This window comes from Geotrypetes seraphini, chromosome 2 (genome assembly GCF_902459505.1).
Source record: "Geotrypetes seraphini chromosome 2, aGeoSer1.1, whole genome shotgun sequence".
NCBI lineage: Eukaryota > Metazoa > Chordata > Amphibia > Gymnophiona > Dermophiidae > Geotrypetes > Geotrypetes seraphini.
Genome location: NC_047085.1, coordinates 479,870,068 through 479,894,823, shown reverse-complemented (window position 1 = coordinate 479,894,823; position 24,756 = coordinate 479,870,068). Strand labels below are relative to the sequence as shown.

The window sequence follows — 24,756 nt, the reverse complement described above, 5'->3', positions numbered from 1 at the left end:
TCACCAAATACCCCATACAGCCCTCTCTCAAAATCCTTGGAGTGTCGATAGATAGATGCTGCACAATGCAGATACAAATCAACAAAACCACTCAAAAAGCATTTTTCACCATGCGCAACCTTTGAAAAATAAGAAAATTCTTCGAAAAACACCGCTACAGGATCATAGCCCAATCCCTTATCCTAGGTCTAGTGGTCTACCTTCCCTGCCCCACAAACTTGATAAACCAACTGCAGACCATTCAAAACACAGCCCTCAGGCTGATCTATTCACTCGGAAAATTTGACCATATCACTAATGCCTACCTTGACTCGCTCTGGCTACCAATACGAGCTCGAAACCAATTCAAATTTTATTGTCTACTATACAAAGCAATAAACGGATCTGCACCCACCTACCTCAACAACCGTCTAAATTTCAACTGCATATCCAGAATAAGAAAAACCCAGATCCTATTCTCCTACCCACCGCTCAAGGGAACTCAGCGAAAGAAGATATACGACGGCCTCCTAGCGACGCAGGCAGCAAAACTGGACCCCTATATCTCCAACTTGTTGTCAACTACAAGTGACTTTAAATCATTCCGAAAAGAAATCAAAACCCTACTATTCAAAAAACTATACAACCTCCCCACCGACCCTAACAAGTAACCAACCCTATACTCTTCTTCCCTACTAGTATTCCTCACTGCTCCTCCCTTCCCCAACCTCTCCTCTCTGCCTCCTCTATTTAACCTCCTCACTGCTCCTCCCTTCCCCAACCTCTCCCCTCTGCCTCCTCTATTTAACCTCCTCAATTCTCCTCCCTTCCCCAACCTCTCCCCTCTGCCTCCTCTATTTAACCTCCTCAATTCTCCTCCCTTCCCCAACCTCTCCCCTCTGCCTCCTCTATTTAACCTCCCCTAAGCTGTAATCCCCCTGCATCTACTATGTAAGCGTCCCCTAAATTGTAATTCCCCGCATCTACTGTGTAAGCGTCCCCCAAATTGTAACTTCCTGGAAAAGCCCAGCTATCTTATATTATAACCCGCTTAGAACTGTAAGCATCCCCTAAATTGTAACTTCCTGGAAATGTCCAGCTATCTTATACTGTAATCCGCTTAGAACTGCAAGGTACAGGCGGAATATAAGTCACTATTGTAATGTAATGTATTGTAATAACACAGACCCCCACACACTACCCCAGTGATCACCAACCCCCCCCCCCCCACACACACACACACACACACACACCCTCATAAACATTTTATTCACAACTTTAAATTCCAGCCTCCAGGCCATCATCACCTGGCCGCCTGGCATAGGAAAGCCTAGTCGTCCAGCCCAGAGGCAGCTTAAGTCGTCTTGGGGGTGGGCTAGAGACCTATAGAGAGGAGGACCCATGCCCATAAGCCCCTGTAATCACTGCATTGATACTGAAACATATGCACTGCCCTATACACCCCAAAAACCCTTTTTTACTGGCATATAAGTGGCTCCTGCAGCCATAAGGGCTATTGGGGTGGTAGATAAGTGGGTCTAGGGGATTCTTGAGGTGGTTTGGGGGGCTCACCGTCACCTATAAGGGAGCTGTAGTGAGGAGAAGCCATGGCACCCTTTTTGTGAAGTTCACAGCGGTGCCCTGTAAGGTACCCCACTATTTAGGTGGCATGTCGGGGTGCGCAGTCCATCACTTTGCAGACCCCTCCCACGTCCAACAGGGCTTGTTCTAGGCGTTTTGGACTTGGACGGAACGTTGGACGGAAATGTGGTATAAAGATGGGCGATTTAGTGGCTTGGACGATCAGATCGGCAGGACGTATAATTAGACGATTTTCGAAAGTAAAAAAAAGTTGGACATATCTTTCGAAAATGTGTCTTAGACTCTTTTTAACTTTGGACGACTTGCGAGATGGACGTAAACGGACTTAGACGTCCCTTTTGATTATGCTCCTCCATGCGTATTTCTGGTTTGAAAATGACCATTTTCTTTGCTGGATATTTGGTCATTTTTCCCAAAAAATCCAAAATCAGATTTAGACATATATTGAAAATGCCCCTCTTAATCTCGCAAATTGTGTTTTTCATGGAAAGTTAACAATCTTAGTTTGTGGCAGGGGTTAGTTTTTTTTTTTCTTTTTATGGGCTCCTTTAATCAAGCTGCGCTAGCGGTTTAATGCGCGTAATAGCGCACGTTAAACCACCGGCCGCGCTAGCCGCTACCGCCTCCTCTTGAGCAGGCGGTAGTTTTTGGCCAGCGCGGGGGTTAGTGCGTGATGAAACGTCACGCGCGTTAACCCCGCTAGCGCGGCTTGATTAAAAAAGCCCTATGTTTATTGAGAACTTTCAAGCAGCCAAACAAAAAATAATCACTTGCAGAGGAATTTACAGAAATCTAAACTTATTCAAGTATTAACATTCTTTCTCCATTCAGAACAGGTTCACAAAGAAAAAATTAAACCTAAGTCCATGACATCATGAGGGAGATGAACAAGTCATATATCCAAAAAAAGTAATTTGTAATGCAAACTTCAGAGACATTTTCAGTAATGCTATCCTCAGTGTTCAATGCATAAATTTAGAGAAGTCAAAAATAATCACAACTTGGTTTCACTAGAGGCAGATCTTCTCAGACAAATATGATTGATATCTTTGACTGGGTAACCGGTGTCAGGTCAAAACCGCGGAAGACAAAGGCGCGCGCCTACAACTGAGCGCAGCGCGGAGGCGCGCACCGAAGAAAATAACTGTTTTTAGGGGCTCTAACAGGAGGCGTGGGGGGAACCCCCCCCCCCCCCACTTTACTTTATACAGATCGCGCCGCGTTGTGGGGGCGTTGTGGGTGGTTTGGGGGGGTTGTAACCCCCCACATTTTACTGAAAACTTCACTTTTTCCCTAAAAACAGGGAAAAAGTTAAGTTTACAGTATAATGAGGGGGGTTACAACCCCCCAAACCACCCACAACGCCGCCGCGATCTGTATTAAGTAAAGTGGGGAGGGGCTCCCCAACAAAACCCCCCGTTGGAGCCCCTAAAAACTGTCATTTTCTTCGGCGCGTGCCTCCACACTGCGCTCAGTTGTCGGCGCGCGCCTTTTTCTTCCGCGGTTTTGTCTATGAACCGGGTAACCAAGCAGTTGGATATGGGAGGGGCACTGGACATGGTATGTTTGGATTTTAGCAAAGCCTTTGACATTCTGCTTCATTTTTTCAATCAAGTTCCTTATATTCAACTTGATGTATTTTATCTGTTCTATGTATTACTTCTTTCCCTGCCATGCCAGTATTTTCTGCATTATATTGTAAATGCTTTCTGTCTTTATCTGTTTTTAAGTCCATTATTCTAATTTGTATTTTATCTGTATCCCATGTATTAGCTCACCTTGTTGTGAACCGCCTAGAACTTTTTCGGTATGGCGGTATATAAGAATAAAATTATTATTATTATAGTTACGCATAGGAGACAGATAAGGGAAAGGGAATGGGGATTTGTATACCACCTTGTTGTCACTTTGTCATTTCAAACCTGACATCCAAAGCAGTGGGCGCTGGAGGATTAAGTGACTTGCCCAGGGTCACAAGGAGCAGCACTGGGATTTGATCTCACAACTTCTGGGTGCAAACGCAGCAGCTCAACCAGGGAGCCACAGCTCTTCCTTAGGGTCAGATTCTATAAATTGCATCGAGTGGTTGTCAATCAAAAACAGCACCGTTTATGGAATTATGCCTAGCAGTGCCTAATTGGACCTAGGAGTCCTTGATGTAGCCACTGAAGGGGGCAAAACATGGCTGTGTCGAGCTACTATTTACTTTAAGTATAGTTCCTTTATAAATATCTATTTAAAGGACTTTTCCAAGTGACCTGCTTCTTTTTTTTTTTTTTACCACATTTGTTCTAGTCTAGTTTCAAGTCTCAGACATCCCTGATAGTGGCTCTGTTACTGAATGGCCCAGTTAGAGTATAGATGCTGAAAAATCGACTCGGTCATCTAAATAAAAAGCTGTTAGAAGATCTTAGCTAAATACGAATGCCCACCACACTATAGCTGCCAAGTTACACAGTTCAGAAAGAAAGATTATAAGCCAGCCGTAGCTTGCTAACAACTCTATTATGATGCTTTATAGGACCTGCAGCATGGATTTCAACAATGTAAAATCAGGAACTACAAAGCCCATACTGGCTGTTTCCATGGAGAAGTGCCCACATCTCTTCATGTAGCGGTGCCATTTTACAATTCTACCTTCCAAGAGCTAATTTATAACAAATCACTTACAAGCAGGCATCCATTTTGGGGCTACTTTATATAGACAACATAAAGTGTCTTTTAAAAATAATCTCACATAACCCGCAGCTATCAGGGATAAATTTATCGGTGTTTATTTATATTTGCTCAGGAGCTGATAGAAATGTACAGTATGTGCAAGGACATAGTGATCTTATGAGTTCACTTGCATGCCACAAGAACATTCTGTCAATCGATTGCACTGTTCTGTTAAATATGTCAAAGGAAGCTCCAACTTTTCAAACTCTAAATTAGCCCGAAACAATTTTTCTCTCGCTAATATAGCAACCTTTGCAAGATTTTTAAGATCCTCAGCGCCACCACTCAGGACTCAATATGCTCTTTAAAAGTGAATAGTTTAACAGTGGATCCAATGACGATGAGACATGTAAAGCTCAGGACAATGAGATATATTGAGTCCTGAGTGGTGGCGCTGAGGATCTTAAAAGTCTTGCAAAGGTTGCTATATTAGCGAGAGAAAAATTGTTTCGGGCTAATTTAGAACAAGAACATTCTGAGCATCTAAATTATATGTGTAACCTTGTTCTGGAGACAAAATGGGGTTTACCCATGAAATAAAGGTTACCACATTACTTCCCATTACCATTGTAAAATACAGAAAATACATACCGTATTTTGGATCACCCGATTATGTCCAAAGCATGCCCCCTTAAAATTTCAGCTTAATGCTGTTTCTGCATATATAAGTAGAATTTTTTTAAATAGGTGTGTGGTGATGTACATAAGTAAATCAACCTTTTATACAAATAAGTGGCACCAAACCCTAATAAAAGTGATCTCTAAAACATTTTAATCCTTTCTTACCCTCATATTGAGATGATTTTGTACTGCCATAGGCTGCTGGATTTAGCAACAATCTTTTATGTATTAGAGAAAGTTAGGGAAATATATTTTGGGACTTAAAAAATTGAACACAAGATTAATGTTAACCCACTTTTTATTGACAATTTAAGCCCACTCTAATTACAGTAAGATTTGAATCATATATCTGAAATTAATACTATATACATCTGCATTTATAGCTTGCTCTATATAAATTACAATTCCATGGTTTTTTAACGTATTGTTCTATTTCTTTTTTCAGATAAATTTTGTGTTTCTATTTAATATAGTAAGAATACTAATGACAAAACTGAGAGCTTCAACCACTTCAGAAACGATACAATACAGGTAAGATGCCTCGAATTGCCTCTGCCATCAAGCTAATAAATCTGATATGTGTAAGCACCTTTTCTTTTTTCTGGATCAGCTCCTGAGAAATGACAGGAGAGGAAGGGAATGGTTTTAGGAACCATGGTTCATAGAGAAGAATAATAACAGTTTATATACCGCAGGACCGTGAAGTTCTATGCGGTTTACAATGATCAGAAATGTTACAGATTGAGTGAATAAACAAAGTACGGATTTAGCGACAGGTGGTTCTTGCGCTCGGTTGTTAAGGACTAAGATTGAATAGGTTGGTTTCCTAAGTATTTCAGGAATAGATCAGAGATGAACCATTAGAGAATGACACGGGAACTCATTTTCCCGTCTCTGCGAGCTCTTTTCCTGAACGTGCCCCATTCCTGCAAGCTCCATCCTCATCTGCACAAGCCTCAATCACCTGAAAATCATAAGTGTCCAAGGCTTGTGCGGTTAAAGCAGAGCTTGCAGGAATGGGACAGGGAGAGCAGCAAAACTCGTGGGGACAGATCGGGGAAATTGATTTCCTGCAGGGTCTGATCTTTATGGTCCAGGACCAGATTAACATTAAACTGGACTCCATTTACTTCTTTTCTTCAGCCCCCCTCCCAGAGTCACGTTCACATTCTCCCTGCCCCTCCTCCCTTCCCTTGTAGCCTTCCTCTACATTTCACCTCTCCGAAAGCAGTTTAAGGAAGTGTGCAGGGTTAAGATCTGGGAGTTTTAGCAGTCTTAGATTGTGATTAAGCATGGGGACCCTAGGCACGTGCCTTGAGTGCAGTGGCTTAGTGGTCAGAGCAGTGGCCTGAGAACAAGAGCACCCAGGCAAGTCATTTCATTTTCACCCTCACTGCTTCAGCTACAAATTAGAAATGCCAAAGTTAGATATGTCTGTGGTATAAAGATAGAAAGATGTGAGTGTGAAAAAAAATGCTTCACAAATGGAAAATGCAACATTAAAATATAAATATTTAGGAGTTGATATTCAAAGCAGTTTCATTGGGCAGGAGAGGCTCCTGCTTTTTAAGTCATCTGTGCAGAACTATTTGGGGATATTCAGCAGCACCTGCCTTCATTTTTCTGTGTTTCTCTGAAAGCTAGAAGGATGCAAGGGTGCTTAGGGAGCGGTATGGCCAGTAGGAAAAAAGAAGGTATTGATGCCTCTGTATTAGACTCTGGTGAGACCTTCAAAAAAAGATATAAAAAGGATGGAGTCAGTCCAGAGGAAGGCTACTAAAATGGTCGGTGGTCTTCATCATAAAACATATGAGCAGGGGGGTGTGGACCACCCCGGGTGCCATCTTCGTGGGGGTGACAGCGCCTCACCTCTCCGTCCCTCTGCATTTTTATTTAAACGTTCGATGGCGCCAGCAGCTCCCTTCCGATGTCACTTTATGGTCATGGGACCAGGACGTGACATGAGGGAGCTGAGGCCAGCGTGAGCAGCAGGGTGGAAAATGCTGCTCACACTGGCGAACATTTCAAGAGGGCCAGGAGGCACACGGCGCGGCAGGGAAGAGTAGGGTACGCTACTGCCTCTCACTTTGTATGGGGATAGAATTAAAAGATCTCAATATGTTTACTTTGGAGGAAAGGCAGGAGAGGGGAGATATGACAGAGATGTTTAAATATCTATGAGCCACAAATGCTCATGAGATGAGTCTCTTTCAATGGAAAGGAAGCTCTGGAATGAGGGGGCATAGAGTAAAAGAGGATAGAGCCATATAGTATTTATTTGCCTTCATTTTTCTCTGTTTTAAGAGCATATGAATTGCCATACTGGGACAGACAGAAAGTCCATCAAGCCTAGCATCCAGTTTCCAACATAGTCCAACCCTAGTCCCAAGTATCTAGCTAGATTTTATGCTTCTTATGCTGCTCAATAATGGCCTATGGACTTCTCTTTTAGGAAATTATCTAAACCTTTTTCTTAATTATTTTAGACCCTGCTAAGCTAACCGATTTCACTACATTCGCTGGCAACAATTTCCAGAGTTTAATTACACATTATTTAAAGAAATATTTTCTCCGGTCTGATTTAAATCTACTACTTAGTAGCTTCATCGTATGCCCCCTAGTCCTAGGGGGAGAGTATGGCACAGTGGCTAAAACTAGAGCCTCATATCGCCCCTGAGCTCTCTCTTCTCCAAGCTGAAGAACCCTAGCCACTTTAGCCTTTCCTCATAAGCAAGTCATTCCATCCTTTTTATCATTTTTGTCGCCTTTCTCCGTACCTTTTCTAAATCTGCTACATCATTTTTGAGATAGGGCATATTGCAGGGACCTCGATTTTTCTCAGTCGCACAGCCCTAGACTCTGCAGAGTGGACGCTGTTCCCAATGGCCTTTCAATGTGTAGTGTGGAAGTGGGGAGTTCCAGTGCTGGATCTAATGGTGTCATGCTGCAATGCCCAGGTTCCACTCATTTTCAGCCAGACCAGAGAATATGGCTCGGAAGGGCTGGATAATAATAATAATAATAACAACTTATATACCGCAATACCGTGAAGTTCTATGCGGTTTACAGAAGATTAAGCAAAGGTAACAAATTGATTGACTTTAAGAGGGGAGGAAGAAAGAGAATTAATAGGACAGGAAATTCATTGTTGAGAGAGTGATCAATAGGATAAGTTAATCACTATAGAGGGGAGAGAAAAGAGAGGATCAGTTGTCTAGATGCTTTATGAACAAGTGTGTTTTTAGACGTTTCCTAAATTCCTCATAAGTAGTAGGCGAAAACAATTGTTCTAGGTCTTTACCCCATGATGCTGCTTGGTGTGAGAGAAGGTGTTCATGGTGTTTTTTCAGTTTACAACCTCTCACTGGGAGGGAAACGAAATTGGAATGTGAGCTTCTCTTGTGTTTGTTGGCTGAGAAGAAGAAAAGGTCAGTTATGTATTTAGGGGCAAGTCCATTTAGTGCTTTGAAGCAGAAGCAGGCAAATTTAAACTTTACGCGTGCCTCCATTGGCAGCCAATGCAGCTGCCGGTAGTAGGGTGTCATGAGGTCAAATTTCTTTAGCCCAAAGATCAGTCTGACTGCTGCATTTTGCATCAATTGTAAACGTTGCATATTCTTTTGGGAAATTGCTAAATAGGCGATGTTACAGTAGTCAAGTAGACATAGTACGAAGGATTAGACTAGGGTTCTGAATGCCGATGTATCGAAATAAGCTTTAATGGATCTGAGCTTCCAGAGAGTAAAGAATCCCTTTCTGATTAAGGAGTCTACCTGGTCTTTCATGGTTAGGCATTGATCCAAAGTTACTCCTAGTATCTTTATGGTGGGCTGGATAGGTAACTAAGTTATTGATGCTTAGTGGTGATTTGGTGTCAAGCAGATGTGGCGAAGCAACGAAGGATACTCTCCTTCGGCTGTGGTCGGCGGTCGTCTTCTGTACATTTTTCCCCCATGGCCAGTGACTGGCTGAGTCCTGCACAGGATCACTCACCATTCAGGGAGAGTGGTCTTAATTGTGCCAGATGGACAAGCCCTCCCATTTTGGTTTTATGGCATGGTTCTTAAGTGGTCGCACTTGAGGAGGAAAGGTTATTCTGACATCATTATCACAGAAATGGGGGTTTAAAGGCCCAGAAACGCTCTACCTTGGCAGCATACGCTTGGGTCTGGAGAACCTTTGAGGTGTGGTATGCTCAGAGGGCTCTGTCACCCATGTCCTCCTCTCTTCCCCAGATTTTGGTCTTGCTACAGGGTGGCTGTGCTAAGGGATTATCTCTCAGTTTGTTGAAGGCACAAGTAGTGACTTTGGCCTGTTTTCGGGGACGCCTTCAGAATTCTTCTATTGCAGCACATCCTGATGTTGTGCAGTTTTTCAAGGAAGTTGGTCACTTGTGCCCTCTGAAGTGGGACCCGTGTCCTAAATGGAACCTTAAAGTGGACCTGTGGGTGCTTTAGAAGGCTCTATTTGAAACCCCTTTGCAAATCTGCACTGAAAGATCTTACCCTGAAGGCAATGTTCCTAGTGGCAATCGCCTCTGCAAGGCATATTTTGGAGCTTCATGATCTTTTGTTTAGGGACCCCTTTCTTCATTTTTCAGAGGCTGGGGTTACAGTTCGTCCAGTGCCCTCTTTTTTTTTAAATCTAGAATTGTATCTGCCTTCCATTTGAATCAGCCTGTGTTTCTGCCATCCTTTTGCGAGGAGGATTATCTGGAGGGCTTTGATCACCTACATCTGTTGGATGTCAGATGAGTTTTGCATAGGTACCTGCAAGCTAATTTATCTATCAATGTTTGTATACTGCACAATTCAAAGTTCTTGGGGGTTCACAGGAGAGCAAACATAATAAGATTAGATCAGGTACTCTTAAGTAATTTCCCTCTCTGTCCCAGCTCAGAATCTAGCTATGGCACATGTGTAACAATTTGTAAGAACATAAGAATTGCCTCCGCTGGGTCAGACCAGAGGTCCATCACGCCCAGCAGTCCGCTCCCACGGCGGCCCATCAGGTCCATGACCTGTAAGTGATCCTTTATATCCTTCAATCCCTTTTATCCTTCCTTATCTATATCCTTCTAACTGTACCCTTTCTTTATCCTATATCTTCCCTATCTATATCCTTCAATAACTTTTTCTTTCAAGAATTTATCCAATTTCTCTTTGAAACCCTGTAAAGTATTCTGTCCTATCACACCCTCCGGAAGTGCATTCCAGGTATCCACCACCCTCTGAGTGAAGAAGTACTTCCTAGCATTAGTTTCTCCGAGTGCCATCTTGTTCTTGTAGTTCCCCATAGGCTGAAGAATCTGTCCCTCTCCACATTCTCAATGCCCTTCATGATCTTATATGTCTCTATCATGTCTCCTCTGAGTCTCCGCTTCTCCAGGGAGAAGAGCCCCAGTTTCTCTAGCCTGTCTGCGTATGAAAGGTTTTCCATACCCTTTATCATACGTGTAGCTCTTCTCTGGACCCTCTCAAGTATCGCCATATCCTTCTTCAGGTACGGCGACCAGTACTGGACACAGTACTCCAGATGCGGGCGCACCATCGCTCAATACAGCGGCAGGATAACTTCTTTCGTGTTTTCAGTATAGTAGGGAAAGGTAAGGGCATGGTTTTTGTCATTTGTATCATTTGTTTGTTCTTTTTTTAGGGGGGGGCGTCCCATGATGGAGTGACTTCCAAAATCTCCATTGCTCATCTTATTGTTCTGTATATTAAAAAAATTTTCAATAAAGATGATTGAACTAAAAAAGAGGCAATGCCCTCCTCTTTGCAAAATCATCGCCTTTCAACGCCAACAATATCTCTGTAAAACTGGAATAAACCACTACAAAACCCAGACTGTAGACACGGAAGCAAACTGCAATCAAATTACCGATTAGCAGCTGCACAGAAACCAGGGTGGGCTCTGGATTTTCTCTCTTCTGTGACTAAGGGAAAGAAAATTTATTTTATTTAGTTAGTTAAAACATTTTTAATCCGCCTTTATCCAAGGCGGCTCACAAATTTCCATGCATAATAAAATGATCATTTTAAAGGAGACACACATCAAGTAGAGCAAGATACAGAGTCACGATATTATATCATCACAAGTTTAACAGGACCACATCTGGGCAATTATCAAGTAACATCATTCTTCAAATTAGCACACAGCTTCCCAATACAAACATAATTCAAAATATTATATATTCACTTAAAGAAAGCTTGAACAAACAGATGGGTTTTAAGTAACTTTCTAAATTGCAAAAGATTTCCACAAAAACATAACGTTCCGGACAAAACATTCCACGTAGAAGGTCCAGCTATAGAGAAACAGGAACTCTTTGTTCTTACATAATGAATATCATTCTCTCTCTTTGTGTCCAACAACCTGTGATTTTCAGATCTCAACTTCTGTGGTGGAATGTACAACGTCAAAAATTTTTTTCAAATAGAATGGCAGACAATCATAAACACCTTGCTGAATGAGTTTTAGAACTTTAAAATTAATATGAAATGCTATGGGCAACCAATGCAATCTCTTCAAAATAGGAGACATATGCTCATAACGAGCCACTCCCATTATCAGGTAAGCCCTAATTTTACCTTCCCTGTTATCAGCATCAGATAAATCCAGATGGATGGGATGTAGCAAAGCAATTCTCAGCTAGGGAGGGAAGACAACACCACCCCCGAGATAACTGATGCCCTGGAAAATACATCGCTGCATGCCGCCACATCCACTCTGTAATGCTTAGAAAAAGTATGCACCGATGTCCAAGTGGCTGCTCGACAAACCTCATCCAAAGAAAACATCTGCGACTCTGCCCACAAAGTCTCCAGAGCTCTAGTAGAATGCGCCCGCATTGCCAGAGGGGTCAACAAGTCAAGTACTCTCTAAGTCAAACAAATTTCAAACAAATACACCAACCTCGTGTTGAGAAGAGATTTTGAAACGAACATTTTATTATTAAACAGTTAACTAACTTGGCAACATACATAACAAATGCAGGTCATTGGAAATGGAATGAAGATCAAAACAAAGTTGGTATGATCTGTTATTTCACTCATAAATAAACAGTCTGAGCCTCTTGACAAGTGGTATGCAATTTACAAATAGGGCCTGTTATAAAAACAGGTGAAAAAGTTCTCCACAAGAAAAGATGAAACTTGATTGGTCACTATGGGCAACTACTCCACTTTTGTGAAGAAATTTTAAATAAAATTAATTTTGGTTGCTGCTTTTTCCTCTCTCTTCTCATCCTGCCACTTCTCCTCTCGCTAACCCCAATATTCTTCTCTAATCCCGCCACCATCTCTTTTCGTACACACTTCTAAAACAGGTCTAGTTCCAAACGTCTAAGTTCCATCCAGGATGTCTCGAAAAATGTTTATCTCTGCAAGACGTCCATGTCTAACTCGCCCTTAGGCATGCCCAAAGCCAGCCCATAGCATGCCTCCACAATGCCCTTCTTGTTCTCTGGACGCACAGAGGTTGGGACACCTCGCTAGACATCCAGAAAGAAGGTTTCGATTATTGGCACTTGGACGGTTAGGACGCCCTAATACCGATTTAGGATGCTTTTTGGACGTCTGTGTTTTTTTATTATGACAAGAAATCCCTAAATACAGATGTATTCTAGAAGGCGAACAGAATGTTGGGCATTATCAAAAAAGGTATCACTACCAGAACCAAGGAAGTTATCCTCCCGCTGTACAGGGCAATGGTGCGACCGCATCTGGAATACTGCGTCCAGTACTGGTCGCCGTACCTAAAGAAAGACATGGCGATACTCGAGAGGGTCCAGAGAAGAGCAACAAAAATGATAAAGGGCATGGAAAACCTCTCATATGCTGAGAGGCTGGAGAGGCTGGGGCTCTTTTCCCTGGAAAAGCGGAGACTTAGAGGGGATATGATAGAAACTTATAAGATCATGAAGGGTATAGTGAAGGTAGAGAGAGACAGATTCTTCAGACTGGCGGGGGCAACAAAAACTAGAGGGCATTCAAAAAAATTGAGGGGAGATAGATTTAGAACAAATGCTAGGAAGTTCTTCTTCACCCAGAGGATGGTGGACACTTGGAATGCGCTTCCAGAGGAGGTGGTTGAGCAGAGTACAATTTTGGGTTTCAAAAAGGGATTGGACGAGTTCTTGAAGGGAAAGGGGATCCAGGGGTATAATGAGTAATAGATCACTACAGGTCATTGATCTGGAGGGCCGCCGCGGGAGCGGACTGCTGGGCGTGATGGACCTATGGTCTGACTCGGCAGAGGCAGTACTTATGTTCTAGTTAACTCCCATATATAGTGATATAAGGTTTTACTATTATAGGCTGAAAGACCTCAAGTGTTCACAGCTAACTGGATTTGGTACAAGACCTATCCAGACTGCCTGTCGTGAACTATCACTGGTCTTAATTGCCTTTATTTTAAACACTCTTTTTATATTTATTAATTTTTTGTTGATTTTTTTTCTCTCGTTGATTTTTTGTTAATTATTTCTTATTTCATCTAATTCACATAGTGATGGAAATCAAGTCAGCTACTTCTCAAAACAGTACCACTAATTGTATACACCAGCTTACTTATCAAATAAAGCTTATAATACTTAGCCTGTGTGGAACTGCTTGAGATGATTATACTGATAGGCTCCACAAGGGTAATTCTATAAAAGGGCACCTATTTTTAGGCAACCAAAATGTGCCTATTTGAAGCTAATCTATTAAAAAAACGTGGATGCTCGCTAACACTTGCACTGACTTCTTAGCATGGTTTAATAAACAGGTCTTCTACTGTGTTAATATATTAAGAACGTCTTTGCTTTTAGCAAATAGCTAAAAAACTTAAATACGACAATAACCATGCTATGGAAAATTATTCTATGATAATTTTTGTTACTAAAATTATGTATGTTATTGTTTGTGCAGTTGCCATAGCTACAGAGTACATAGCTAGGATTTGAGCTTTTTTGCTTTCTTGTCTTTGAGCAGTGGCTAAACATACTATTATTTAGTTCTTTTTTTTTTTTTTTAAATAAAATGTACCGTCAGCGAAAGGGTTTTGCCTACTTGTTGACATGTCCAGTACCTTGTCAGGATATTATGGGCGCCTTTTACTGAGATGTGCTAGCAGTTTTAGCGCACGAAGGGTATTACCGCGCGCTACGTGGCTAGAACTAACGCCAGCTCAAAGCTGGCGTTAGCGTCTAGCACGCAGCAATGTAGCCCGCGTTAATGCCCTAACGCAGCTTAGTAAAAGGAGCCCTATGTGCCAGTTACTGCTAGGCATTTGCTTAAGGGGACATGACATCTTCATAAACCCAGTGTCCCTTTTTCTTTGGTTGTCCTTCACAGGAAGGCGGTAAAGGCTACATTAGTACTCCTGCCTCTTCTTGGAATTACCTACATGCTTTTCTTTGTCAATCCTGGTGAAGATGACATTTCTCAAATTGTCTTCATCTATTTCAATTCTTTTTTGCAGTCTTTTCAGGTAAGACACACCAACTCATCTTGCTAATCACCCCACAGCATTAGAACGCATCAAAGGTGTGAAACTCATCATTCTCTAGGGTTCCAAATATGTCTGCTGAATCTGTTAATGAATATTCATGAGATATATTTGCATATCCTTCATGTAAGAAACTGTTTGATTTGCATGTTCTGATTATCCTTCACTGGCTACCAATACAATATACAGTAGGAATAAATTTAGAACTCTGATCTTCAAGGCCCTTAAAGAAAATGGCCCAGAGGACTTGACCAGGATCTCCCTCTATACATCTCCAAGGTCACTAAAGGGCAAATTCTATAAGAAGTGCCCAAAAGGTAGGCGCCGAATTAGGCACTGTTCAGCACGATTCAAGTCAAATTGGGTGCTGTTTAGTGAATCACGCTGAACGGCACCTATTTTGGAGGCGTCCAATAAATAGGCCAGCTCTAGGCTCAAGTAAAAGTTAGGTGCCTATATGAACGCCTAAGCACGCTTAAGAGCAGCGATTCTGCAACAAGGCGCCTAACACGTAGCCACGCCCACACCTAACGTGCATAGCGCCTATTTTTGTGAAGGCCGCCTAAATTTCTAGAGGCACCTTATTGCAGAATCGCTCTTTCTTGATAGGCGCCTATGTTTTCAATTATTGCTGATTTAAAAACTTAATTGAGCTTGATAATCAATTTAGATAGGCGCCTATCTAGTTGGGCGTCTCCAAAATAGGTGCCTAACAGGCACCGGTTACAGAATTTGGGCCTAAGGGCCTCCCAAGGAGTATCCTAATCACACCCTCTCCAAAGGATATCACACAAATTTGATACCTGCCAACAGACCATCTCCAGAGTAGCCCTCGCACCCTAAAAGGCTTCACTTAACACAAGACTATTTCTACGTCAGAAGGCAGATAAAAAGCTTGGCTCCTTAACCGGGTTCCGTAACAGAGACATGCTGCACATTGCACCAATTCAGCTTCTCTGCATGTTCCCCGTGTAGCTTCTGCACATACTCCAAATTGGCCTGTTGCTGCTGAAAGACACCCAAAAGGGATAATTCAAATTCTTATTTGCATTTTAGGAAAATATTGAAAGCTTATCTATTTGTTCAATTTTTGGAAAATTGATGATTCGTATTTCTCTGTGAATTACTCGGTCCTCTTTTACTTTGTTAACCGTATTAATAAAAACATAAGAACAGCCTTACTGGGTCAGATCAATGGTCCGTCAAGCCCAGTAGCCCATTCTCACGGTGGCCAATCCAGGTCTCTAGTACCTGGCCAAAACCCAAGGAGTAGCAACATTCCATGCTACTGATCCAGGGCAAGCAGTGGCTTCCCCCATGTCTTTCTCAATAACAGACTATGGACTTTTCCTCCAGGAACTTGTCCAAACCTTTCTTAAAACCAGCTACGCTGTCTGCTCTCACCACATCCTCTGGCAATGCGTTCCAGAGCTTAATTATTCTCTGAGTGAAAAAAAATTCCTCCAATTGGTTTTAAGAGTATTTCCCTGTAACTTCATCGAGTGTCCCCTAGTCTTTGTAATTTTTGACGGAGTGAAAAATCGATCCACTTGTACCCGTTCTACTCCACTCAGGATTTTGTAGACTTCAATCATATCTCCCCTCAGCCGTCTCTTTTCCAAGGTGAAGAGCCCTAACCTTTTTAGTCTTTCCTCATACGAGAGGAGTTCCATCCCCTTTATCATCTTGGTCGCTCTTCTTTGAACCTTTGCTAATGCTGCTATATCTTTCTTGCATTCTTGCTGCCTAAAACTAGACATATCCTTATAGAATTATCTCCTTACCGTTTTGTCTATCAGGGCTGTTACATGTGATGCTGGTGTTTGCAGTGTGGAAACCTGCTGGAGCTTCAGTAAGAAACCGTTACTCATAAAATCACAGGAGCAGAGGAATAGCCTTTTGGCTAGTAGAGTGAACTGAGAACCAGAAGAACTGGGTTTGATTCCTACCATTGATCCTGTCCTGGGCAAGACATTAACCCTTTATTTGGCATTGTTGCTCAGAAGCAACAAGTGTTCCTATGGCTTTTATGGGAAATCAGATCATAGGCGTTATACACAATCAAAATGCATAAGCGCATAACGTTGTCCAAAAACAAAATTTTTATATGCGTGCTATAAACTTCTAAACAGACCTCAGCAGTACGCCAGGGAACAAAAAGTAACACTGGGTTAAAGCACTACACCGTCTTCATCGATCTCTTTGATATTATTTAGTTAGTTATCTTATTTACTTTTATCTACTTTTCACGCTATAAGCTTATAATGAAATATCTTAAGGACGTAGCTTAATGTTGGCGGAGACTTCATCCGACATGTTTTGCCTATGGGCTTTTTCATTGAACCGTCCCCTTTACAAAACTGTTCATTCTTAAGACAGCATACCTTTAGAGTCAAAAGATACATCTCCAAATGTCTGTTACTTGGCACTGTTGCTCGCGTTCAACATCAAAGTTGTGTTTCACCGTCTGTTAATTAAAGGGTTAAACCTCCATGGCTCCAGGTACAAAATAAGTACAATGGCCACTTTGACTGTGACCACAGAAAGGCGGTATATCAATTCCCATCCCCCTTTAAAAGCCGTAATAGAAAATGAAGATCATCAGTAATGCATCGTGTTACTCTGAGCAGGTACTCGGGGAAATTCCCAAAGCTGAAAATTGTCCTTGAACAGTAAAAAGTATGCAGACTATTTCATAACTTGTATACCCATGTTTTGGGCCAAAAGGGGACAGACCTAGGGGTGAGATTAACAAAGGGAGCATTCTTTTCTTACCGTTTCTATACTGTTTATAAAGTAGATGCAGAATCTGTGGGTGCTGTCGTAATCTTGACGGTAGCCAGCTTGGAAACATTCCATTAAAATGTAGTTTGCAGGCTTCCAAGGCAGCTTCAGAATTTAGTTTCCTTTATTGGAATTATTTGATTTGCTGCCTTTCGCAAAGTACACCAAAGTGGTTTACAATAACATTTCATACAAGTCTGAGAGAAGTAAATCTAAGGGTAGAAAAGTTACATGACAGAAGAACCACCTATGAATAGGTCAAGAAACAAAAAGAGTGAGATAAGTTTTAGTTCAATCTCAGGTGGGTCCTGCCTCACCTAATGTTGAAAGTTAATTATACGGGCTTGGGTTTACATGCCCAGTAACTGCTGTTAACCTCCTGTTTGAGGCCATAAGCTTATTCATGAACTGAATGGAAAATTAAGTAGATTTGAAGTCCAGTTCCACACTATTCCAGGATCTGCCTCCTGAACGATCACGTCGAGCAATGCAAAAACCCTGAAACATCACAGAAATTTCTAAACCACGTGGAGGGGCATTTTTGATATGATGTCTAAATCCAAGTTTGGATGTTTTGCAGAACGTGCACAAAAATCCAGGCATGAGTATAGCCATTATTGAAACAGAAAAATGTCTATCTTTTTGTTGCAAAAATGACCATTTCTTAGATGTGCTTGTCCTCAGTGCGTCTATCTTTTTGAACCATTTTTTTTTTTTTGGGGGGGGGGGGAAACAGTTCCAAAAGAAAAATGCACAAAACAAGCTATTGGTAAGTAGGAGGTATTTTTAGTAGACTGACCACACAGACATCCCAGAAGAGCAGTGGGGCAACCTGGGAGGCACCAAAGTGAACTTCATATATAAAAGCCTAGGTTCACGTCTCACCATAATCCCCTTACAGTGAATGGTGAACTCTCCAAAACCCACCTAAAACCTGGATACCACATACCTTGTAGGTACAGTGGAATATAGGTGAGTTTTGGAAGGCTCACATAATCCACTATAAGTGTAGTAGTTAGAGTGGATATGTGAATAGAGTCCACTTCAGCACCCACTAGGCTACTCCAGGAGCCTCCTTGCTGTTCTACTAGGATTCGCCATGACATCTGAAGCTATCATACAGGCAGGTATGTACTGTTTCGTTCACATCTTTGGGGGTGAAAGGAGGTCAGTAACCATCAGGAGAGTGTGGGGGGAGGGGGGTCATGCCTCCATCCCTCTAATAGTCACCTGGTTACTTTGGGCATCTTTTTTTGGCACTTATTTGTTGTTAAAACCGGTCTAGCCCCAAACGTCCAAATTGTGTCCTGGACGTTTTCTAAAATGTTTGATTATTGCAGAGAAGCATCCAAACAATAAGCCCGCCCTAGTCCCGCCCAAACCACACACCCCCTTCAGATTTAGATTCACGGCAGACAGCCACCATAGATATCCGTCTAGAAAATGGGTTTTGAAAATAGCGAATTGGAAAGGTTTGGCGAAAAAAAAAAATGTCCGTTTACCCCTTAATGCCACTTTTTGGATGTTTTTCTTTCTCGAAAATGAGCCCCGTAATTATGCTAGATTGGATTAATTAAGGATTTGTTCCCATTCCATGAAAAATAAGCTTGATGAACTGGGTGAGCGGCTTACTGGTTGGAGCAGTGTTTCTGCTCCTCACTGCACAAGTCACTTAGGCTCCTTTTACTAAACTGCGGAATTGCTTCTTACCGTGGAGCTCGCAACATTTGCCTCGCTATCTACTTTTCACGCTATAATCTTATAATGAAATATCTTAAGGACGTAGCTTAATGTTGGTGGAGACTTCATCCGACATGTTTTGCCTATGGGCTTTTTCATTGAACCGTCCCCTTTACAAAATTGTCCATTCTTAAGACCTCATACCTTTAGAGTCAAAAGATGCATCCCAAAATGTCTGTTACTTGGCACTGTTGCTCTCGTTCAACATCAAAGTTGCGTAAAGCAGCCGTTTCACCATCTGTCAATTAAAGAGTTAAACCTCCATGGCTCCAGGTACAAAATAAGTACAATGGCCACTTTGACTGTGCCCAGATAGTAAAACCTAATGTTAACTCTCTGTTACCTCTGGTATTAACATTGTTAGTAAGCTCTCTGGGGTAGGGAGGCCTATCTGACTGTGACTTGCTTGGTGCATGAGTATGGTAAGGTGAATTAATAAATCCAAATCCAGTTTATAGTACTACGCATTGATCAAATGCAAAAGTGGGTTAATATCTGACATTTTTTTTTTCGTGATGGAAATGCTGGTAGAATCCAGAAGAATTTGTGCTTTGGGAGCAAATCTACATTGAGGAGTTCATTAGATCTGCCCTATATAGTACTAGCTGTGAAAATGTATTACTGTTCTCCACTTATTTTCATTATGGTCCCAGCAATACTGTAGAGGTGTATAGTGACAAGGCAGATACTTCTGAAATAAAAAAAAATCCATTATATTAGATTCTCAAAAGGTCAGATCAATCATAGCAAGCTGCGACTTGGTGATTCACGTTACAGTGTCGTGGTAAGTCATAGGTACTCATGCTGCATGTGATTATATTAGACTTTGTATAAACAGTGTAATATCATACATTGAGTGCTATCCAGCTGTTAAAAATATCAATACCAATAATACATTTTGCATCAGCTTGTTTGCTTGGCCATTACAAAGTCGGAGCAGTTTAACAAGTGCAGTAATTGATTTTTTTTTTTCTCCCACAACGCCTGCTTAGAAATAAAATGGTTTCTGTGTTCTTGGTTAATGTATTGAGGTAACAAGTGTCCAATTATTTTACAGGGATTCTTCGTTTCAGTTTTTTACTGCTTTTTAAATGGAGAGGTAAGTAGCATAGGCCTTTGAGCAATAAGATTTTTTTTACTGTCACTGAAAGGGCTCCACATTCAACATAAATCATGGAAATCCTCTAAATTGTTTCTTTGGGTTTTTTAAATTGTACTTGGTTTAGAGAGAGCTCCAAAGTAGTTTATTTAAAAACTGCAAATCAATTAAAAATAAAGATGATGATAATAATAAGGCTATGTAGGTCAGAAAATGAACATTTAGGTCTGTGTGCACAAAACAGAGGGACATATCAATATGGTTTACTGTTAAAATGAGTTTGCGGGTTTTTCCTGCTTCTACAGCCCAGCACTATGAAGACAACTTTTTTTAGATAAGTGTGATGATGTTTTGGCACTGATATCTATGCAATTGTTATTTAATTAGATGAAAAGTATTTTCACTTATCTTTGGAGTTTTTCAGACCAAGGATGTGTCTTCCTGCCTCACTGGGTGTGGAACTTTGATTGTACCCCTATTAGACACTGAGGTCTTTTCTCCAGTTTTTTGGCATAATATGTGCTTCATTATATTGATGTGTACAGTGCTGGGTGCAGTATAGGATGCTTATTTCTAAAGAGAATCTATTGGCATCCTTTCTTGTGTTTTGTGGTGGTCTTATTAAAGTTACATATTCATTCTGTAACTCCCAAACTACACAACGCTTTAAGCTGAACTTTCCGATCCTCCCAAAAAGTTCATCGGAAAAAATTATTTGAGCCAACTTTTGAATTTCAAGACCCCAAGATCTGGAATTACCTACCATTATGCCTACGTAAGATGTCATGGACATTCATGAAAGCAGATAGAAGAAAAATTGATGCCTTTGAGCTGTGGTGCTGGAGAAGACTTCTACGAATCCCATGGACAGATAGGATCGCTACCAAAGATGTTCATGATCTTATAAACCCAGAGTTGTCCCTGGAAGGCAAGATTACCGGACAGAAACTGACCTATTTTGGACATGTGATGAGGGCCAATTCACTAGAAAAGGAGGTGCTACTTGGAATGGTGAGTGGTAAAAGGAAGCAGGGGAGACAAAAGGCACATTGGCTGGATACCATCAAGAATGACATGGAAATGAACATCAAACAATTGAAAGAAGCCATGGAAAACAGGGAAGCATGGCGAGGACTGGCCGACAGAGTATCCAAGGATCGGACACGACTGAATGGATAGTAGTAGTAGCAGAAAGGATAGTTTGAAGTAGTTTATTTATTGCAGTTAAACTCAGAGAAAAAAAAACCCCAAAACAGTTCAGAGCAAAGTTTGGAAAAAGGGTTGTTTATCAGAGCACAGGAGAGAATGATTGCCTTTATATTTTAGCATTCAGCAAGAGCTATCTTGATACGATCTGCTTCGTCCCACATGCAGGGCTCTTTTTACGAAGGCGCATTAGGGCCTTAACGCACGGAATAGCGTGCGCTAAATTGCCGCGCGCACTAGCCGCAACCGCCTCCTCTTGAGCAGGCGGTAGTTTTTCAGCTAGCGCGCGCTAATCCGGTGCGTGAACTAAAAATGCTAGCGCACCTTCGTAAAAGGAGCCCTCAGTATACCATTCATTCCCCTTAATTCGCTCATAAGGCCTATTTCAGGTCCTTTCCTGCTTCTGTGTGCATGGGAAGCAAAAGCAAAAAGCATGGTTCAGAGACGTAAAAAATTTAAGTAGCCAAAGCCATGATATTACTGATAACATCTCCATTCTTCAACAGCTACTACTACTATGAGGGTCATTTCATAAATAATGCACACTATTTTTTTTAAATTTAAATATGCATGTTTTGGGTTTTTTTTCAAGTATTTCTTTACAATCCTTCAATATAGTCCCCCTGCTTTGCAATGACCAAGTCCCAACGTTCAGGAAGCTTCATTATTCCATCCAAGACACTATTTTTGTTCAGTTGCCGAATGGCTCGGGTTCTGGTGAAAGAATGCTCTTCCAGAGATGCAAAACCATGTCCACGCATAGGTTGTTTCAACTTTGGAAAAAAGGTCAAAATCTGGTGGCCTCATGTCTGGACTGTAGGGAGCATGAAGTAACACCTCCCAGTTGTATTTGCGTAGTTTTTCCAATGACGACATTCCCCTATGTGCAGGCGAGCGTTGTCATGAAGAAGAGTGGCCCAGCCAAGAGCAACTGAGGTTGAGTTTTGTGCATTTTTCTGCGCATTTTTTGCAAAACAATCATGATAATACACTGCTGTGACACTTCTTCCACATGGAACTTTGTCTGTGATGCCTTCATGATCATAAGCAAATATCATCATTTGTTTGACTTTTGAGCTCATCGAAATTTTTTTGGTCGTGGGGAAGTTGGAACTCTCCACTCATCATTGAAAAACTACGCGAATACGGCTGGGAAGTGTTACCTCATGCTCCCTACAGTCCAGACATGAGTCCACCAGACTTCAAACTTTTTGCTTTTGGAAGTCGATTTGGGGGCAAATTAACAATATTCTTCAATCCTCTATTCCTTTGACATATGAAGCAATAATTTTTGGAACGATTCTGCATGATAAACCCACTTTGGATAGAAATAATAGTCGTCTTTTCATGATCTTATCAGGAATAGGGGTTCAAATGATCACATCTAATTGGAAAAATCATGATAGGATTAATTTTAGTTTTTGGTGGGCAACTGTATGTGCAACATATAAATATGAAAAGATTATGGCAGAGCGTTTAGGGTTTGTTAAATCCTTTAAGGGGATTTGGGGTCCATTAACTAATTTTGTCACATTATAATCAAAGTGATTCCTTTTTCTTTATGTTAGATTCCTTTGCACATCCAGGGGGGGTTGGGGGGTGTATTATTTTTTTTTAGAGGTATAAATTTCATAATATTTCATAATATTGAGAGTATAATATAACATCATTACTGTTATAGGTTAAGAAGGGATTTAAAATCTTTATTGTAATAATTCTGATGTTAATAGTGTATTTTCATATAGTTTTTTTTTGATTTTTCAAATGTATACATTGTCAAGTTCAAAATATCAATAAAGAAAGTTAAAAGAAAAGAAACAACCTATGCGTGAACATCGTTTTGCATCTCTGGAAGAGCTTTCTTCCACAGGTACCCGAGCCATTCGGCAACTGAACAAAAACGGTGTCTTGGATGGAATAATTAAGTTTCCCGGACGTTGGGACTTGGTCATTGCAAAGCAGGGAGACTATATTGAAGGATTGTAAAGAAATACTTGAAAAAAAAAAATAAACATGTAAATTTAAAAAAAATAGTGTACATTATTTATGAAATGACCCTCGTATTTATCATTTCTATAGCGCTACCAGGCATACACAGCGCTGTACACCAAAACACGGAAGAGACAGTCCATGCTCAAAAGAGCTTTACAATCTAGTTAAGTCAGACAAACTGGACAAAAAGGCACATCTGTACACAGGTCTCAGGTGGGGGAATTACAGACAGAATGACAAGACAGATATGGGTGCCTAGCAGGTGGGTTGGTGTTTGGAACTGAAAGCTGCTTCAAAGAAGTGGACTTATCTCTAGTTCAATGACATATATTCCAGGCCATAATTATTCATTTGCCTCATGTTGTATTCTAAAAGCAAAAAATTTACTGCACACTTTGTTTTCATTCCTGTTTTTTAATCAGGTCAGATCTGCTGCAAGGAAGCGATGGCATCGTTGGCAAGACCACCATTCCCTTCGAGTACGTGTGGCCAGGGCAATGTCCATCCCAACGTCCCCGACGAGAATCAGCTTTCACAGTATCAAGCAGACAGCAGCGGTTTGACCCCAGGCTCAGCCTTCAGAGCTTCTGCCATGCCTTCTGTTCTTGCACTGTGAGGTTGCCTTGCGTGTTTCTGAATATTTTCTCATTTCCACACGATGCGACAGCATTCTACATGCAATAGCCCTGCTAGAGGAAGAAACATCGAAGGGATCTGAAGTCAGGTTGCAAGCAAGGCATTAGACCACCAAGTTCAAGAAATAACTGCTTCTCTTTCACTATTAAGCTTGAACAGATTGTTTTGAACAAATTGCCTATGTTTATTCCATGCTTTGAGTCTGAGGATGTTATTGACATTCTTCGTATTCAGCGGATAATCCATGTGTTTGAAAAGATAAGGGCTTTTGCGTACAGATTTGGAAGGTAGCTGTGTGATATTCTCTGTTTCCTAATTTGCCTTTCTTTGTAGTGTTTTGCTTTTTGGTTTCAGTACCCTATAATCAGTCTCTGAATGTTTTGATTGCTTTTCACCATGGAAAGGACATGCAAAGATTTATACGTTTAATGCTTAGATTATTAAAAAGGGAAGTTGTACAAACATTTATTGGCATCATAAGCAGTGTGCTAAATGTATAGAAATTTTACTTCCATGTTTTGGTTAAGCAATGGAAATGCCATCTTGAATATTGTTTTTCTTTCCTTTAGATTTTTCATTTGTACATAGACTATATTTATATTACAAAATATGATGTCATTTTATCATTCTTATGAGAGTGTTTTTGTTCATGACGTTCAGAAAGGTTCAGTGTAGTGTGTTTAGCACACAGATAATGGTTTCACGTGTATACAGACTTCTGGTGATCTTAGAATGATATCGCATTGTAAATGCTCATTTGAATAGATCAGTGATGGGCAACCTCAGTCCTCGAGGTCCGCAGCACAGTCGGGTTTTCAGGATTTCCTAATAAATATGAATGAAATCTATTTGCATGCACTACCTCCTTTGCACATGCATATTCATTG

The 24,756-nt window shown here is 41.1% G+C and overlaps 1 protein-coding gene across 10 annotated transcripts in view; it reads left to right on the top strand.

Annotated features, from left to right (window-relative positions):
- CRHR2 (corticotropin releasing hormone receptor 2) overlaps window positions 1–24,492 on the top strand; it is a 403,216-nt gene extending 378,724 nt beyond the window's left edge. For all 10 annotated transcript variants that reach the window (XM_033931750.1, XM_033931757.1, XM_033931754.1 and 7 more), the window contains 4 exons: window positions 5,366–5,451; window positions 14,259–14,394; window positions 19,994–20,035; window positions 23,656–24,492. In XM_033931750.1, the coding sequence (XP_033787641.1) occupies window positions 5,366–5,451; window positions 14,259–14,394; window positions 19,994–20,035; window positions 23,656–23,796 (405 nt within the window). In that variant the 3' untranslated portion in view covers window positions 23,797–24,492. The remainder of the gene's footprint in view (window positions 1–5,365; window positions 5,452–14,258; window positions 14,395–19,993; window positions 20,036–23,655) is intronic.
- Window positions 24,493–24,756: the final 264 nt, after the last annotated feature.